At 37.3% G+C, this 19,948-nt stretch overlaps 1 protein-coding gene across 14 annotated transcripts in view; it reads right to left on the minus strand.

Annotated features, from left to right (window-relative positions):
• The window catches only part of tns1b (tensin 1b), a 322,198-nt gene that overhangs the window by 127,125 nt on the left and 175,125 nt on the right, over positions 1 to 19,948 (minus strand). For 4 of the 14 annotated variants that reach the window (XM_079822496.1, XM_079822493.1, XM_079822498.1 and 1 more), the window contains exon 1: positions 13,616 to 14,057. The exons of the other annotated variants lie outside the window; for them this stretch is intronic. In XM_079822496.1, the coding sequence (XP_079678622.1) occupies positions 13,616 to 13,636 (21 nt within the window). In that variant the 5' untranslated portion in view covers positions 13,637 to 14,057. Of the gene's footprint in view, positions 1 to 13,615; positions 14,058 to 19,948 lie in introns of those variants that run through there. 14 annotated transcript variants of the gene reach the window in all.

The raw sequence follows: 19,948 nt of genomic DNA on the forward strand, positions 1-19,948 counted from the left end.
AATGAGCTGGTTGTTTGCTATCAGTGAAACACGGCAGGTTGAAACAGGCCAGAGCCATCTGCGTTTAACACACAAGATATGAGTTATTGGCCAGAGAAACTCTCCTTTACAAGCAGGTGAGGAGGAGTCCCGAGTCATTGCACCTTAGGAGACTACGGCTGTCCAGATGAATTATCCTCACCTCTCGTGCCTCAACGAAAACACTGAGATTGATGTATTTCTCTCATACACACACAGATACGGATCCAAATAAACTTATCCAAAAACTACAATTAGGATTTTATTTAGGGAGACTTACTAAGCAAGCAAAGTTTTACATCATTTTACCAAGGATTATTTAATTCTCTTTAGGTTAAATGCAGACAACATGAAACGGCTTTCACAACTCACATACTAATATAATCGGACACATTAAAAAAAGTAGGATTAAACTTCAATCCTTATTTCAACAGGGACTGATTGGATCAAGAAAAAAGCCATTAAATACCAGAAAAGAGCCATTAGATGGCATGGAATGAAAAATAAGGAATTTCAGGACCATCAAGTGAACAGGAAAGACATTTTAGAGGCAGAGTTATGACATTTTGATGAAAGAATATGAAGACAAATATGCTTTCCTTTGGAATAATGTGCACTGATGAATCATACAGATTAAGACTAAAAATGTGAAAATAGGGTTAATTTTATATAAAGTTGACTTTAAGGCACATTTAACCCTTAAAGGCCTCATATTATGCAATAAAAGCAATTCATATATAATGAAAATATACTGTAACTTAAAAAATTTCACAACTTTCTCCCCAGTCCAAATGAACTATTCATTGAATCTATGAATTTGTAAAGACTTATCATTTAAAAAAAAATAATAATAATAAAAAATAAAATAAAATAAGCACAATAAGTAAAAAATAAATAAATAAATAAGCACAATAAGTATATAAAAAAATAAATAAATAAAAAGCACAAGCCCTTTATCTCTGATTCTTAAAACCAGAACAGCAAAACAAAAGAAGCACAAGAGGAGAAGTTCAGAGAGGCTAAAAAATGAAAAACTAAATTATGGTTGTTTTTTGGCAAATGCCTGGGTTTTAGCCCTGGGTTTAGTGCTGCGTGATGTTGCATATCAGCAAAACGGTGGGGCCGGGTGCTGGGTTTCCTGCCTTTATTTCGCTGCCCGGCCCATAAATCAAATGCAAAAGCAAACAAGCCCACAGCAGCTCTGTGCCAGCAACCCCTGAAACGGGCCTGCTTTCTATAAACATTCCACAGGGAGACCGAGCCCTGATAAGACCTCCACATACTCCTGAAGATCACCAACCCCGCCTCCGTTTCCCATCAGCACGCCGTACGACCATCAAAATATTTCACATCGTGTTCAGCGACTCTGGGAGGAATAAACTCACTGGTTCTCCACCGCTGGAATTTCCTCATGAACATACACAATCTCTAAACCAGACCAGAATGACCGATAAGAACGGATCTGCTCCAGCCCACAATTCAATGTTCACCATATGTATAGAGTTTAATCATTTTCTTTGGTGGAAATGCATTTATTTAATATTTAATGAATACATTGAATTGGATATTTTGAAACTTATTTTACTCATAATTTGACAAAATTACAGCCTAATTGGAAACAAGGCACATTAAAAAAAAACATTATGTGGGTGACTTTTAACTTGATTTCTCTTTGCCCATTAAACGGCTCTTCACTGATACTGTTCGCTGTACAGCTAACTTGTTGCGATTTTAAAGTTCTTATTATATATATACCACAGTTTTTACACTGTTAAGTAGTGAAGGCTTCACGTTGTGCCCAAAACACCCCTTACCTATGGCAAATCAAATCAATGTGAAAAGTAGACGGATTGTTCATGAACAGAACAAAAACTAGACTTGTGAAGAGGTGTTGTTTACTGCAGGGACAGTCAGCAGCTGCACTCTTCCCTACAGTAAATATTGGTGTAAACAGCAATAAAAAAAAATTAAATAAACATAAGGCTGTCGTTGTAACGTTATTCTTCAAAATTATTATTATCTGAAAAAATATTGTTTTTAAAATCAGCTTGATTTAATTCATGCAGGACATGTTAAAGGAATAGTTCACCCAAAAATAAACACAATTTGTCAATAATTACCCTCATGTTCAAAACTCGAAGACTTTTGTCAAATGAAATTCTTTTTGATGAAATCAGAGCGATTTCTGTCCCTCCATTGACAACTACGCAACTTACACTTTGGCGCTTCAAAAAGTTCATAAGGAGATCATAAAACTAATCCATATGAATTGAGCGGTTTAGATTTCTGAAGAGACTCGGCCGCTTTATATGATGAACAGATTGAATTTAGGCTTTTATTCACATATAAACATTCATCAACTCACACATCAGTTGTGGTAAACACAAGCTCAAGCATGTTCGCTTGATGGGCGAGAACCAATGAGGTTATGTGATATACGCACTTAATGTCTCTATATATGCACTAGAGGGCGCTCTAGCGCATAGAGACATTAAGTGCATATAATCACAATTTTCATGTTATGCAGCACATTTGAGCTTCAGCAAGAACCAATGAGGTTCATTCTTGTGTTACGCAGCACGTTTGAGCTTCAGCAAGAACCAATGAGGTTCATTCTCGTGTTACGCAGCACGTTTGAGCTTCAGCAAGAACCAATGAGGTTCATTCTCGTGTTACGCAGCACGTTTGAGCTTCAGCAAGAACCAATGAGGTTCATTCTCACGTTACGCAGCATGTTTGAGCTTCATCAAGAACCATTGAGGTTCATTCTTGTGTTAAGCAGCACGTTTGAGCTTCATCAAGAACCAATGAGGTTCATTCTCGTGTTACGCAGCACGTTTGAGCTTCAGCAAGAACCAATGAGGTTCATTCTTGTGTTAAGCAGCACGTTTGAACTTCAGCAAGAACCAATGAGGTTCATTCTCATGTTACGCAGCATGTTTGAGCTTCAGCAAGAACCAATGAGGTTCATTCTTGTGTTAAGCAGCACGTTTGAACTTCAGCAAGAACCAATGAGGTTCATTCTCACATTACGCAGCATGTTTGAGCTCAAGCAAGAACCAATGAGGTTCATTCTCGTGTTACGCAGCACGTTTGAGCTTCAGCAAGAACCAATGAGGTTCATTCTCGCATGTCAAGCAGGTTCGGTTGAGCTTCTGTTTATGTTTTCTGATCAATGTTTATATGTGAATAAAAGCCCAAATTTAATCTGTTCATTGTATAAAGAGTTCATCTAGTCTCTTCTGAAAATTTGGACTAAACTGCTCAATTCATATAAAATTAATTTTACGATATATATATAAACTTTTTGAAGTTCTCTTTATTAAGATCTCTTTATTAACTTTTTACTTACTAACTATAAGTAACTACATGCCAATTTATGCTACTAACCCGAACCCTAACCCTAACAACTAACCCTAACCTAACAATCTACAGTCTAATAATACTCTAATGAGAGCTAGTTTACACAAAGTTGCAAAGTTACATCCGTATAGTTAGTAGAATGCCTAAAGCAGACCATTAAAATAAAGTGTAAGAGCACAACTGAATGAAACGGAACATCTCTAAAACTGAAACGTTTTAATGAAACTGTATGAAACTGAAAAGCTTTACAGCCAAAAACATCCATCTGATGCATATGCTCAAAGACAAATGAAACATACCCTTAGCCAACAACTTCAGCAAAAAATATATAAATCTGTCATAGTTCATTTAACTCATAGTCATTATTTGATATTCTTGTGCTCAGAGAGAGCATGTGTTTTATGGTCCACGGTGACATCACAATCGTGGCAGGATATGAGGAAGAGAAACACATCAGACTGGAAGACTGGCATGTTATAGTAATTATTGGGGACAATACTCCATGCAAGCCACAGAGCTGAACCTCAAAGCTGAAAAAAGCCTCAAACGGGAGCGTGAGCGGCCATGTTTCCTGCCATCCCGTGTCTCCAGCAGCGATGGTGGGTTTCTAAAACCCGTTTTTGCGAAGAAAAAGAGCCACATGATTGCACTGAAATGTTAAAGTGCAGCAATCATTAAGTCACCATCCAGACATATTTCTGGCTGAACTTTCCACACTGGTACTTGCAAGCACCACAGACCCTCATCCGTACAGGGTTTGGTCAGATTGATTTGGCTCGATCACTAAATCCAGTGGTCAACTGCTGCCGACTTTATGAATTTCCAATCAGACAAACACCACAATCTCGAATCAGTAAAAGGCAACACTTGGCTAGCTTGGAACCTGCAGACTATTATCATGTTTTCTGGACTGTTTTTTTGCAGAAAATCTATGGAAATCAGAGAGCCAGAGTACTATACTTTAATCAGCAGCTGAAAGTATTACCAATCATTTAAAAAAACGAACATGGACTGGGTCAGAGATGTATACAAACTTGTGAATGACAGGAGTTCCAAATCTGCACAGTTCTGCGGAGCAAATTCCATGCGACTCCTGATTAGTGGCTCACCAAAGTCCCTTCCAAAAACCCTATCGGTTTATCAAGGACAAAATGTCCCGTTAATACACGCAATTATGGTTTGTCTGAACGATTCTGTTTAATGCCACATGGTCTGGAACTTTACAAGTAAGTAAATAAATTATAGCCGCTGAACATTATAGTTCCTCATAACCTCTTTGAGTTTTTAATCACTGCAACCTCTTTTAGCCAAAATAGAAGCCCCAGTGTGTGAAAGTGGCCCAAAGGCAGGATGTTTTAACTAATTCTACCCCAAATGACTTCCTGTGGGCCTCTTAGCAGGTCTACGGAGTGCCAACTCTGCTAAAGCTGCTAAAGTGATCTCCACCCATCTGAGAGCCCCTCAACCACTGTCCTTTCTCTCTGAATACCTGTTTAATACATCGCACTGCCAAATGGACAACAGTGACACTGGCATAATATCAATCCAACCTCAATTCAAGGGGCCAATTCATAAGAGCAGCAGAATACAAGCCAAATATACCATTATTGTGCACCCTCTACGGCCAACATTGGTAATGTAACAGCAGGTGCCAAATCATTTGGCATCAGAAACTGCTTACAGTTTACAACATTTCACTAATTTATTACTTTTACTTTAGTTGAAGTGATGAAACTGCACAGACATTTTTGTGCGGTTCATGAGATCACACTTATAAATAATCAGATAGCAGTAGTAAGCCTATTTGGCGTGCTGTCCGTTGACAGGGCTATGAGCTCGGTATTTTAGCCCAAACCCTCCCAAAAGTACTCCCTCCATATCTCTGGTAAGGATACTAACCAGGCGAGCTAGTGCGAGGAGACGGGATGGTGGAGGGATGCTGAAAACTGTCGAGGAACATAGGTGAGTGGTCTACATATACATATAGGCCTCCTCTCATGCTGATTGGATAGATCATTTGTTAATAAAACTTCATTTTTGACAGACTGATATATTTGAGGTTGTGGATGTCCTGACATGATATGTGTGTGAGTGTGTGTTCTTTTTTTTTTTTATCCTGGTAGGGACTTCAACCTGAATACACACTGACTCATGGGGAAACAAACATATAAATCATACAGAATTAGTTGTTGTTTTCTTTTAATGTAAAAAATGCAGAAAGTTTTGTGTGATGGGTAGGTTTAGGGGTAGGGTTAGTGTAAAGGGATAGAATATACAGTTTGTACAAAATAAAAACCATTATGTCTCTGGAGAGTCCCCACAAAGACAGTGAACCAGACGGGTGTGTGTTGTTTGGGTAAATCACTTACGAATTGTAGCCAGTTACTGATTACAAATTACATGATGAATTTCTAATCAGTAACTGACTTTTAATTTCAGCCTTTTTGTACACATTTGCTAAATCATGCAGGGAATTTTTGCATAATACAATTTACTCAATTCACAAAAACAAATATGAAAATCTGTTAATCTCAAAAAAAGCCAAATATCAATTGATTTATTGGCCTAACGAATATGGGGCCATTTTTTAATGATCTGAGCACATGGTCTGAAGCCCATGGCGCAAGTGCACTTAGGGCATGTCTGAATCCACTTTTGCCGGTATGACGATTGAAAAAACGGTTGGCGCGGCAGTCGCATGGTCCAAAAGGGTTGTACCTAGTCTCTTAATAAGTCATGGGTGTGTTTTGGGCATAACGTGCAATAAACCAATGACTGAACGCTTCACCAGAGAGAAATCCTTTTGTTTTCAATATTTAAAAATGTTTGAAATATAATGTGTATTTTAAATGTGCTGCTGCACGTCCCTGTGTGTGTAATAAGCAGAGTGTACGCACATTGTGCACCCGCCTATAGCTGCATATTACTAACGCGCCTTTAAATAACGCAAAAAATACTGCGCTATTGACTTTAGACCAGGTTTGTGTTGGCCAATGGCGCAGTCGTTTTCAGTTGCCTTAAAAAATCAACGCGCCAACAATGAGCCTGAACACACCTGGTTTTCAGACCAGCACGCCCTGAACAGATGGCCGTGAGTGCATTTAAACAACGTGAAAATTATAACTGCATCAGGCAAAAAACACTTGCGTCGCACCTGCCGTCACATTGTGCCGGGTGTATGATAGGGCCCATAGTGTTCTATGACAAATTATATCAAACCAATGACATTGTATCGCCACATCAACTAATATGTGTTGTTGACACGGAGACCGTTACTTAAAACACTGCACAAATAAAACCCAATTCATCTGAATTGTCAGAGACTTATTTGTCTTCAAATTGAAAATGTCGGTCTTTCTGATATATCTTCGTCATCTGCAGCTGGTTGCAGCAAACTCCTTAGGTTAGGAAAACCCTTAGTGATTATTCGTTTATGATGGGATTTCTTATCTTAAGTGGTTTGTTGCAACCGGCCGTGCACTTTCCGACTCGTGTGATCCCAATCTTCATGACGGGTGCTCCATCAGCCCCAGCGTGCTGAACGTGCCACCCGCCAACCTGCAGTGATAAACAACCCAAGCAAGCAGCGGTGCTTTGTTTCCGCAGAGCGAACGCATTCATCCGTTTAAACTGCAGCAGGCTGTGAAGATGCTGCAGGGGTCCTAAATCAACCCCCTCCCGACAGTCCCAGAGCCTCCGCTTCTATGCAGGAATGCCGTGGCGCGTGTTTCTGCCTCCGTCAGCATCTCCTCCCAACCATTTGGCGGAGACAGACTTCAACTTGCTAATGCCTGAAAACCTCTTAAAGATTGCTGCTAATTTGCTGTGACCTTGTGAAAAGCTGGGCCCCAATCAAAACAGCCCCATGATGGTTACATTTTGGCTATCTTGTCAGATTTCATGTTCGCTGGCACTGTAATTGAACAACCCTGGAGAATGTGGACATCTTGAATGCATTTGCTCTGGTGCCGTTCGAAAACAGTGGCTCTTTTAACATGGCAGTCAACAAGGATTACGGGGGAAGTCTATCTGTCTGAGGATCATAAAGCGGAATGGAAAAGTAACTAGGTGTATGTGATGGTAGGATAACATATAGGCATGATCAGGCCCAGAATGATTTCGCCAAGATATTTTAGGGCACAATCTGGAGAATTCTGCTAAATGAATGGCAATGTATTCTTAAATGGAGCTGAAATATAATCAAATTACAATAAACAAGGGCCTGAGAGAATGCAGTACTCTGTGAATGAGGGATCATTTCGGGTTTTTTTTTTTTACTTTTTTGAGTCAAAATTCTACTTATAAATTACAAATATGTATACATACACAAATGCTAAAGTTTAGGGTTACTAATAATTGTATTCATCAAGGACGCATTAAACTGATCAAAAGTGACTGTAAAGACTTACATTGTTACAAAAGTTATATTTTGAATAATTGTTGTAAAATGTGTGTTAATCAAAGCATCCTGAAAAACAAATATTGTATTAAATATTAGGCTGCACAACTGTTCAATTGATAATAATATTCATTGAAAATAATAGGAAATGTTTCTTGTGCCATAAATCAGAATGATTTCTGAAGGATCATGTGACATGAAGAGTAATGATGCTGAAAATTCATCTTTACCATCAAAGGAATTAATTACATTTTAAAATATATTCACATAGAAAACAGTTCTTTGAAATAGTAATAATATTTCAAATTATTACAGTCTTTACAGTATTTTTGATTTGAGCATAAGAGACTTCTTTCAAAAAACACGACCCCAAACTTTTGAACAATAGTAGTATGTTAATCTCAGCCATTTGTTTTGCTATATCTACATCTGTGGTTGATAAAAAGTGCAGGATGGTCAATATAAATAAAATGTAATGATGTGGTGATTGAGCAAATGCACTTAATTGTGCCGAAAGTTGTAAGTGCAGATTCCACACGAAAATCTGCAGTGTCTCACACGATGGGTTGTTACAAACAACGTAAATAGTATGTTATGTGGAAATAAGGGTGAGTTCTCCCTTGATAAGATATCTGAAAATTCGAAGAAAAAGAACAATTCCCATCAATCCTGAAAAAAAGGTTTGTTTTTTCACGGTATGAATTTGTGGTAAAGATCTCCAGGTGTGATGCAATGGGAGTTAAAACATGACACAGGAATGTAAACAAGCTTAACAACACTCGGAAAATACTCTCAAATTTACGAGTGTGTACATTTACCTATCATTTACCTCCACGGTTGTAATTTCCGCTTACGCATTTGTGCATAATTCGCTGGTGAGCATGCACACTGGATGCAGATTTTCTGGGAGGAATACTGAGGATCGTGTGTTGATCTCAACGTTCGACGGCTGGCCAAACTCTCTAACGGCAGAGATGCTGATTTATTTATCTGGTGGAATCCAAGGCGACACTAAATACATCTTCCATCCATGAGATCAAATGATCCTTGAACTTCAATAACAGTCCGTTTTTTAAATGCACATTTATCACATTGAATTCCACACCGGACAGTGTTAGAGTGCTGTGGATCTGATTCATCTGCCTCGCTATGTGTAAGTGGGAAATGTTGGAACTGTAGTTTCAGAGGAGCTTGAGGAGCCTCTAAATCACAGCCGAAGCCAACAGGAGGAATGCTGGAGAAAACTGCGCCGAGCTCAACCAAGCTGCTAGTATCTCTTTCCACTATGATTACCTGAAGATCAAATGTGGACCTTAAAGAAAGAGAACGATTTTTTTTTGCAAGTCTGGTTAATATTGAAAATTATTATCAATACAAAAATCAGCCATAGAGGGTGCTCTTTTTTTTAGTCCTAGCTCGCTTATAACGTTCACACTGTCATTTTTAAGACTGAACCTAAAGATATTATGACGTATATCTTGCGACGGAACATCCAGAGCAATGCTGTGTGCTGGGCTAAAAGTGCACTTTGTATATGCGTACATTTGATGGTATTTTACCAGCTGAGAACTCATGGAGACCTTCAAAAGTCAACCTTCAGAGTCAAAACAGCACCAGGAATTCCTCCATTGCACACCATCGAAAATCAAGGTCTTTCCAACTTCGATACGATACATTGAAAAACATCGATATTCGATACCAAGGTGAAAACTGCCATATAAACCGCCATTTAAATAATTTGTTATCTTATAATTGTTTTTTGAAAATTTTTTGTAATAGCACAGGGGATGCTTTATTTGAATTGTTGAACTAAATTTACAAAAACAGACAGTCATTAATAAAATAAGAACATTTAAACAAATTGCAAACGATAGCACAAATAAATACAAATGAAATAAACACGGCTTTAAGTTTTTCAGGTGGGTCTAACATTAGTATTTAGGTAAGAAATAATACAGTGGTCAAATGTAAAATAACCCTGGATCATTTGTCATAGTAAAAATTAAATACAAAAGTTATTTAGCAGAGCAGCAAGTGATTTTCTCTCTGTCTTTTGTCCTGAATGACACACAGCATTACATTTATTAGGCTGCTGTCACTTTAAGAGCTTATGCACGGCCACGGATCCAATATACTGTTACACAACGTGTTTTCTCTCAACTATTTACGTTCCAAAACTGACTGTATTTTCCTGAATACTCTGCAAGACGGGCATTTTGACATCATTTTGTATAAATTTGACCATTTACCGAAAAATAAGTCAATTTGACGTGCAATACAAGCACTATCCAACCGAAGCAAATGAGAAGAGTGAGAGTGAGGGTTTATGTCAATACTCCGTTGTAGAGAAGAGAGAGTGAGAACGCGCAGCTGGTATCGGTGTACCACTGCATAAAGGAGTACTGTTCCAGATATTTCAGTATCGTTACATATCAAAATATAGACATTTTTAACACATTTACCAAACAGTGATGGGCAACATAGCTCCTATGATGAAAAGAACCAGGTATGCTTGAGCATTCTGTCCTTTTTATGGTTGCATCTTGTGACATCTTGTCCTGTTTTTGGTTCGTTTGGATGTCTTTGCTCCGTGCTGCGTTCATATTCCAAGCCCAACAGTGCACTCGCACCAGAGTTCTTTTTAATCGAACCAAACCTGCCAAGATGTTAAATAGTTTAAGATGTAAAAATGTTAAATTAAAGCGAGGAATTTGTCTGACTACACCAAATGCGGAAACGCTAAGTGGTAATTAGAAATAGTGGTTCACTTCAGGTTAAGATGGAGCATGGGGTCTAAGATTTGAACTCAATTCTAAACTCTACCAGAGTTCTGTTCCAAAGGCTGTATTGTAAAGCACCATTATTGGTAAGCATAATCAACTTTAACCTTAATCAAATTTAGAGGGCATAGCAGATGTATAACTTTGTGAAAAAGGGCTCCAGATCTGCAGAGCTTTCTAATTTTACTGATGCAGATTCAGTGTGGGCCTGCCAATAAGTCTTGTTTCTCACTGGAAGAAATAGGAACTTTCTCTTAAAAACAGCCTTGAACATCAAACAGTGTTGGAAGCGATCGGGCAGCTTAGTGGGGGACTAAGAAACTGGTTAATGAATTAGCCCTGTTGAGTGACCGCAAATCTCCTTCTTTCATATCGGAGTCATCACAGGTTCTTAAGCTCCATCAGCTGATCGTTTTACTGCCATTTCTACATGCGATGAAACCTGCAGGGGGCTGCATGAAGCTCACATACAAGATCAAGCACAGTAGGTTTCTGATTCAGAAGAGGATCATCAAGAACTTCCTAATCTTTAACTGAAGGGTTATGCATTTTGACATTTCTTCGAATGCATTACGGCTATCAAAAAGGAGAGTTCTGGTGACTGATAATGGTATGTAGAAGAATATGCAAAAACTCAAATGGAGTCTGGGGAATAAACACATTTGTTATGAGGGATGCAGTCATGAGAAAATTAGACCTTCTATTTCCCCCTCTCGCTATCTCTAGATAATGACAAATACACTTGATGTGTTCACAACAGCATTATTTATTTTTCCCCTCAATTTGAGCCAAATTAGTCCAAATTGCATCTGCAAATGTGCCAAAAACACAAAGTGCGCATTCTTTCCCACGGTTGAGGTAGAATGGACGAAAGGGTAACAAACAGCACTATAAATGTTGCATGGGGGTGCACAGATGGCATAACGCTTTTTGGAACTAGATCGTCATCTGAGTTTTGCCAACTGAGAATTTGCAATAACATGAACCTGTATTTCAAACATTGTAAAGCCAAGGTTCATCTGACCATTGATGCCATAAACACATTAGTGGAGTTGCAGTATCATAAATAACCAACACTGAAGAGTCTGGTGTTTGACATTTAAGGTCACAACTGCCTGTCCTGACCTAAGGGTCATCAGATTATGTCTGGTCAATGGAGAAAAATCTGTGTTTGAGCACGAGAGAATCTCACTAAAACATGTCCAGGTCACATTTCACCAAATTCAAAAGGGGGAAAATTTATACATATACCTAATAAAATACTTTTTCTTCAGGCTATATATATATTGCATGAAGAAAAATATTTTTTTTTAGGTAGACCATTAAGAGTTTATGTATTGTATTATTTTCATGATTGTCATAAAAATTTACCACTCAAATATTTTAGTTTTACCACAAAGTTTTACCACAAAAGTGTTTTACTCCTGTGCTGTTGTTTTTTTTTTACCATTTTTTACCAAATTTTTTTAGACTCTTAATGCTGTACAATAATCCTTTACTTATGGTAAAAAAGGGAAAAAAATCTCCATCTGATGTATAAACAAAATACCTTAACGTTAGTAATGTCCAGAGAAAATAATCTCAAAAAAGCAATGTCACTGCTATTAAAAATGAAATAAAATAAAATGTTATTTCATGAAACTTTCTTCTATTTATTTTGGGGTGAAATATGACTCGGAAATGTTCTTGACAGACTCGGTGAGATGCGCAACTACACAAAAGAAAGCCACACGCCGTGATGCTGGTCTGTGCCACAGGGAGACGGCTATTGTTCAGCATTTAACATCAGCTTTGTCATCCTGTCAGCCGCATTTGTTACAGCAAAAAGGGAAGCTCTGAAAACATGCCACTCAGAGACCCGAATCAAAGCTGTGAGACCACAATGACACCTACACCAGACCCCTCCAGACATGAGACTCACTCAAACAACACCGGCAACAAACTGAGCTAATATTAGCTCAATCTGACAGGTCTGAAAATCTAAGCCACATTCAAAGCAATTCTAAGATGCAGATACAGGCAAACATTCTACATGAATGCAGCAAGTTGCTTAACTGTAAACAGCCAACAATTAGGCTAAATTAATAGTCACATTTATTTATATAGCGCTTTATACAATACAGATTGTTTCAAAGCCGCTTCACAGTAATAAACAGGAAAATAACAGTGTTCATGTTGTAAAATCCATCAATTGGGAAGCTCAGTGTTGTTTCAAATCAGTTCAAAACCAATGTTGCAAAGGTAATCAGTTATGAAACAAGTTCAATTCGGCTAGAAGTCAGTTCAATGTTGATTCAATGCTGCAACGTTAGTGTCATTATTCAACTCATTTCGGTTCAAATTTTGAAAGCTAATGAACTATATTCTTGAAAATCTACAAATTAAGATTTAATGTTTAGATGCACTGTGCTTAGTCTGATGCCACTGAAACCAAAATCATTACATCATTTGAAGGATAAATGACATGAGCTACAGTGAAGGGGAAGTTTTTCAGTCAATATCTTAAATTTCATTCTGCTCCTCACATGATGACTATTGATGACTTCAGAAGACTTCAAATGTAGTCATATAGACTACTTTAGTGCTAAATCAACAGTGTTTTCTGTCATTTTGAGGGAGTTTGACATTATAAACCGTCCCTCAAAACATCATGAAAGAACATCATACAGGATGACAGAATGACAGATCCATTTTAAATCACTCAAAAGCCTCAAAATGTTGCAAGAGCAGTTTGATTTACAAACGCCAGCGTTTGATGTGGCTACATTTCTCCTCAACATCACCACAGTGGTCCCACGCTTTACATTTTGACTGGGGAAATAATCTACAAGAGCAGCTTCACTGTTCTCATCTCACTCCCACAGAACACACAAGTTTTGCAGTCTGAGCTTTTCCTTCAACACGCCTGAGAACACTCTCTGTTTTCACGAAGAACAAGCAAACAAACTGTCTGCGGCACACACACGCGCGCAGCTCCGAGAGCAAATGAGGTTAAAATTCCCAAGATATCTGGCAACGTTCTCACCGCCAGCGAGCCGTGTCACCATCTCCTTACCTGAAACACAGCGGTGGCCATCCTCAGCAGGTATGAACGCGCGTGCGTGCGTGTGTGTGTGTCTGTCAACCCCAACGAAGCATTCTCCTCTGAGCAGAAAGTATTACGGGACCGTCCGGTCCGACTCACAGGCAGAGCAGCGCACCTCTCTCAAACACACAGTGTAATCCAGCCAGCAGAAGTGTGTGAGTGTGTAGATGTGTGCACAAACACGTCTGCTTTCTTGGCTTCCTGAGAAAGGCTGAAATGTTGACTCACATTCCCTGTTCGCTCCAGCCAAAAAAAGAGGATCATAAAAGATATTCACACTATATATGGCTATGGACTAACAGAGGAGGTCAGATCCAGAGACAGCACCTACAAACCCAACGAGCGCACGGCACGGAAATCTACCAAGTCTAGCTGCAGGCTACTGACATTCTCCTTTCCCTCTCACTTTTCTGCCCTCCCTTTTTTGCTCTCTCTCTCTTTTTCCCTCTCCCTCCCTTTTGCTCTATGTGAGCATTTTTGGGACAGACGGGAAAAAAATTCTTAGACAAATATACACAAGGTCCAAAATTAACATTAGTCAAGCGCCAAATGCAAGAAAAAAAAAAGGCTTTGGCGAGTAAATAAAACAAAGTTACACATCAGTGGGCCAATAACTTCATCAAGAATGGCAATGTTAGATGGTTTATATATGGTGATTTATTTATTTATTTTTGTAATGAGTGTGTGTATGTATAAGCATATGTATGTGTATGTGTGTATATATGTGTGTGTGTGTGTGTGTGTGTGTGTGTGTGTGTGTGTGTGTGTGTGTGTGTGTGTGTGTGTGTGTGTGTGTGTGTGTGTGTGTGTGTGTGTGTGTGTGTGTGTGTGTGTGTGTGTGTGTGAATGTAAATGTTACATTTCAGTTTTTGATCGGTAAGATTTTTCATGTTTTTAGAAGAAGTCTCTTATGCTTACCAAGGCTGCATTTATTTTATTAAAAAAACAAAAAACTGTAATATTGCGAAATATTATTAAAATGTAAAATAACTGTGATCTATTTGAATATATATTTTAAATGTAATTTATTTCTGTAATCAAAGCTGAATTTTCAGCATCATTACTCCAGTCTTCAGTGTCACATGATCCTTCAGAAATCATTCTATGATGATTTGCTGCTCAAGAAACATTTATAATTATTATCAATGTTGAAAACCGTTTTTTTCAGGATTCATATTATATATATATATATATATATATATATATATATATATATATATATATATATATATATATATATATATATATATAGGTTATTTTATATATTTTAAGGAATAAGATATTTGGCATTGTGATATTACTTCCATGGCAATTACCCAAAAAAGGGGGAAAAAAGGGGAAAAGGGTCATTTCATGACAGTATTTGCTGTACTGATTTAAATTTTAAGAGTTCACTGTATAGAATTGCCTTAAAAATTACAGTAATGACAATCACATTTGATGAAGAAAAAAAAAGAAATAAGTTAAAGAACTGAACCTTCACAGAAATGAGAATTTACCCAAACAGCTGAAATTCCCAGCAAGTTCTGTGGGTTGGACTTGGTTTTGACAGACAAAAAGCCTCTTCATCAGCCCACCGCTCCTGTCTCTCCTTCTCTAGTTGTTATCAAGTTCTCAGTTTACAGGTTTAACATGAGTTGACAAGCTCAAAGGCAAACTGAGTTACGTAGAGGGGCGGCCTCAGCGTGAGCCGTGTAGCTGTAAAAGAGCCGATCTGAAGAACAAGGCAGAGCCTTCAGTACCAATGCAACGCTAACGCTCCCCCAGACGGACTCTGAGAAAACAAACGACTCGAATCCCCTTTAAAACAGCCAGAGTGTTTGAGCTACATCCAGCAGTCTGTGCTTCTCTGAAAGATGCTCAGAATCTGATGGATTCCAGACAAAACACAACAACAAGATTTGAGGAGCTGTTCCTGAAGGAAATACCAGTTCTAGCAAAGCAGCGAATCAAAACAATGCAACTCCATCATTGCGGTATAAAGGCTGTATAGTTAAATAAATCCAAGACATAGAAAAATAGATATGGAAGTATTACGCTGTCTGTTATATTTTGAATGCTAATCATTGAGAGATTTTCAAAATGTAATCTTAATTTAATGTAAATAAACAGAGATAGCACAACTAACAGAATGTCTGAGGAATATCAACACACTGATTAATAGCCATTACACATTTTTTAAAAACACAGTCACAAACTTCTGAGGTAAGCAGGCAAGTGATCATACAGGCATCAGTAACAGCAGGGAATTTAACGCTGGCTTCAGGGCAGTTTGAGACCAGACAGAACCAAAGCAATTACTGAGGAGATACTGACAGGTTTAGGGCTGTAACCTTCTGCCCTCGGGATACAAACTTATTTTGAATTCTGATTCTCCTTTAGTTTAACTACAACACCACATTAGGGCTGCTCGATTGGGTTAGACAATTATAGTGAGATTTTATAATTGAATAATAATAAAAAATGTATTAAAATAATAAATTAAAGTAATGAAATAAAATATACATTAATTAAATAAAAAAATAAATAAAATATAAACAAAAAAATATATATATATAATTAATATAATATAATATAATATAATATAATATAATATAATATAATTAATATAATATAATTTAATATAATATAATATAATATAATATAATATAATATAATATAATATAATATAATATAATATAATATAATATAATTAATATAATTAAAATAAAATAAATAAAATAAAATAAAATAAAATAAAATAAAATAAAATAAAATAAAATAAAATAAAATAAAATAAAATAAAATAAAATAAAATAAAATAAAATAAAATAAAATAAAATAAAATAAAATAAAATAAAATAAAATAAAATAAAATAAAATAAAACTTTTACCATTGACTAATTTTTCTGGAAGTTTGAAATTAATTTTAATTAAAAAAAAATTAAAAGTCAAAATCATTATTGGATTTAAATAAATAAATGTTATAATACCAATATCATACCCTTTTGTCGTTTAATAGGGCAATACAATACAGCCCCTGCGCCACATAATCAAAGTAAAGTGATGTAAAACCTCCTAGCTATGTAATTATCCAACATGGAAAAGTTTCTCAACAGCCAACCACTAAAGCCAACAAATTGGTTGATCTAGGGTTTATCAGAGCTCTGATGACGAGGGCAGATAACATTATCTGTTTTCACCAACCAACGGCACAAAAACTATTAGAGTAACAGCCGTCTCTCTCAGTGTTTCTCTCTTTGAAGTCGGACTGGAGTGAACATGCTCCTACGAAGACTCCAGTTGAATCACGACACAATGTGCTCTCCATTGAATCCAGTCGGAGGGGTCCGTTCAGATTACACACCCACCACACACTGACAAACAGCCTCCCACAAGCACAGAGAGTAGAGACGTCACAGCCAAAACAACATGCATGCTAGCTATTATTACCAGGGGGTCCGAGTTTAGCTGGTTAGCTTCAGCAGGTAGCTCCAGAACTCCATAACTACATTATCATGTGGCCAAACAGCATCGCTCTCTATTGACGACCGTTCAACAAAATTATAATAGTTGTGTACTGAAAAAATTAATTTTTACCCGACAAAAAATCTGAAAACCATATAAAAAATAAAAAATAAATAAATAAAAAAAAACACTTCTTGGAGGATTACAGCATTTTAAATGAGCAGGAATTGGAGCTTTTGTCAGATTTAATAAAGGGTCAGAAGGTGGGGAAAAACATTGACTGCCCCATCCCTGGGTGTGATGTGATATCCTGTGCCCGTCTGGATCACCACCTCATGCCAAAGTGCCAAAAGAGGCACTTCCTCCCAAAAAGCTATTCTCAGGGAACTGCGGGTAGTGTATATATACGTAACTGGTTTTCCATTCTCAGTCCTAATAATTGTTGTTTCTTGTGGAAACAACTTGAATCATAATGCTCCAGGTTGATTCTGAAAAATACAGCTCTTTGTGCTCCTTAAAATACAGACAATCATTTGTTAGGGCGTGACGTTGTGCACTCGTGCCATCTAATCAGCATTTCTGATGGTGGTTTCCACAAAGCTAACAATTGAAGGTCTTTTTACGGAGCGCACCATCCTATTGGAAAACATGAGCCGTTTTGTTTGGTGATATCAAAATAATTATACAGAAGATGTCAGCTTCAAAGTGAGATGTCTGTTCGGAGCGTCCCGTACCAGATGTTAGAAAGATGTGGGACGCTGAATCCAGCATTAATGACAAGCCTGACGAAAGAGGAGGGAAAGCACAACTATTTCATCAAGCAAGATATTGGCCATGTCCCAAATGCAGCACTTGATGTGGACTTCGCTTGCTTGCGAGACCGCAGGGCGGATCCTTTGCCATTGTGTTGCAAAAAGAAGTGCACACTATCGCCCCCTTGCAGCTTCTAGGCCCTTTGTGGTGAACTACTACCAATCTATATGATACTGGCATTTCACAACTAGCACAATAGCTTTGTTTGGATACACATGGATATAGATGACCAATGCGTTTTCCTAATAAGGTGTGTATGACAGAAAATTCTGATTAATACAGACATGCCAGATTCACAGTATGTGCATTTCTAGAAACTGAAATATTGGCTTAAATCTCTTAATAGAACAAAACCGGGCGACATTAAAATCACTTACTAGAACAAAACTGGGCGACATTTAAATCTCTTACTAGAACAAAACTGGGCGACATTTAAATCTCTTACTAGAACAAAACCGGGTGACATTTAAATCTCTTAATAGGACAAAACTGGGCGACATTTAAATCTCTTACTAGAACAAAACCGGGCGACATTTAAATCTCTTACTAGAACAAAACCGGGTGACATTTAAATCTCTTACTAGAACAAAACCGGGTGACATTTAAATCTCTTAATAGGACAAAACTGGCCGACATTTAAATCTCTTACTAGAACAAAACCTGGCGACATATAAATCTCTTAGTAGAACAAAACCGGGCGACATTTAAATCTCTTACTAGAACAAAACCGGGTGACATTTAAATCTCTTACAAGAACAAAACCGTGTGACATTTAAATCTCTTACTAGAACAAAACCGGGTGACATTTAAATCTCTTACTAGAACAAAACCGCGTGACATTTAAATCTTTTAATAGGACAAAACCGGGTGACATTTAAATCTCTTACTGGAACAAAACCGGGCGACATTTAAATCTCTTAATAGGACAAAACTGGGCGACATTTAAATCTCTTACTAGAACAAAACCGGGCGACATTTAAATCTCTTACTAGAACAAAACTGGGTGACATTTAAATCTCTTACTAGAACAAAACCGGGCGACATTTAAATATCTTACTAGAACAAAACTGGGCGACATTTAAATCTCTTAATAGAACAAAACCGGGCGACATTTATCTCTTACTAGAAAAAAAAAAAACTGGGCGACTTTTAAATCTCTTAATAGAACAAAACCGGGCAACATTTAAATCTCTTAATAGAACAAAACCGGGCGACATTTAAATCTCTTACTAGAACAAAACTGGGCGACATTTAAATCTCTTAATAGAACAAAACCGGGCGACATTTAAATCTCTTACTAGAACAAAACTGGGCGACATTTAAATCTCTTACTAGAACAAAACCGGGTGACATTTAAATCTCTTACTAGAACAAAACCGGGTGACATTTAAATCTCTTAATAGGACAAAACTGGGCGACATTTAAATCTCTTACTAGAACAAAACCGGGCGACATTTAAATCTCTTACTAGAACAAAACCGGGTGACATTTAAATCTCTTAATAGGACAAAACTGGCCGACATTTAAATCTCTTACTAGAACAAAACCTGGCGACATATAAATCTCTTAGTAGAACAAAACCGGGCGACATTTAAATCTCTTACTAGAACAAAACCGGGTGACATTTAAATCTCTTACAAGAACAAAACCGTGTGACATTTAAATCTCTTACTAGAACAAAACCGGGTGACATTTAAATCTCTTACTAGAACAAAACCGCGTGACATTTAAATATTTTAATAGGACAAAACCGGGTGACATTTAAATCTCTTACTGGAACAAAACCGGGCGACATTTAAATCTCTTAATAGGACAAAACTGGGCGACATTTAAATCTCTTACTAGAACAAAACCGGGCGACATTTAAATCTCTTACTAGAACAAAACTGGGTGACATTTAAATCTCTTACTAGAACAAAACCGGGCGACATTTAAATATCTTACTAGAACAAAACTGGGCGACATTTAAATCTCTTAATAGAACAAAACCGGGCGACATTTATCTCTTACTAGAAAAAAAAAAAACTGGGCGACTTTTAAATC

This window comes from Gobio gobio, assembly GCF_949357685.1.
Source record: "Gobio gobio genome assembly, chromosome: 7".
Lineage (NCBI taxonomy): Eukaryota > Metazoa > Chordata > Actinopteri > Cypriniformes > Gobionidae > Gobio > Gobio gobio.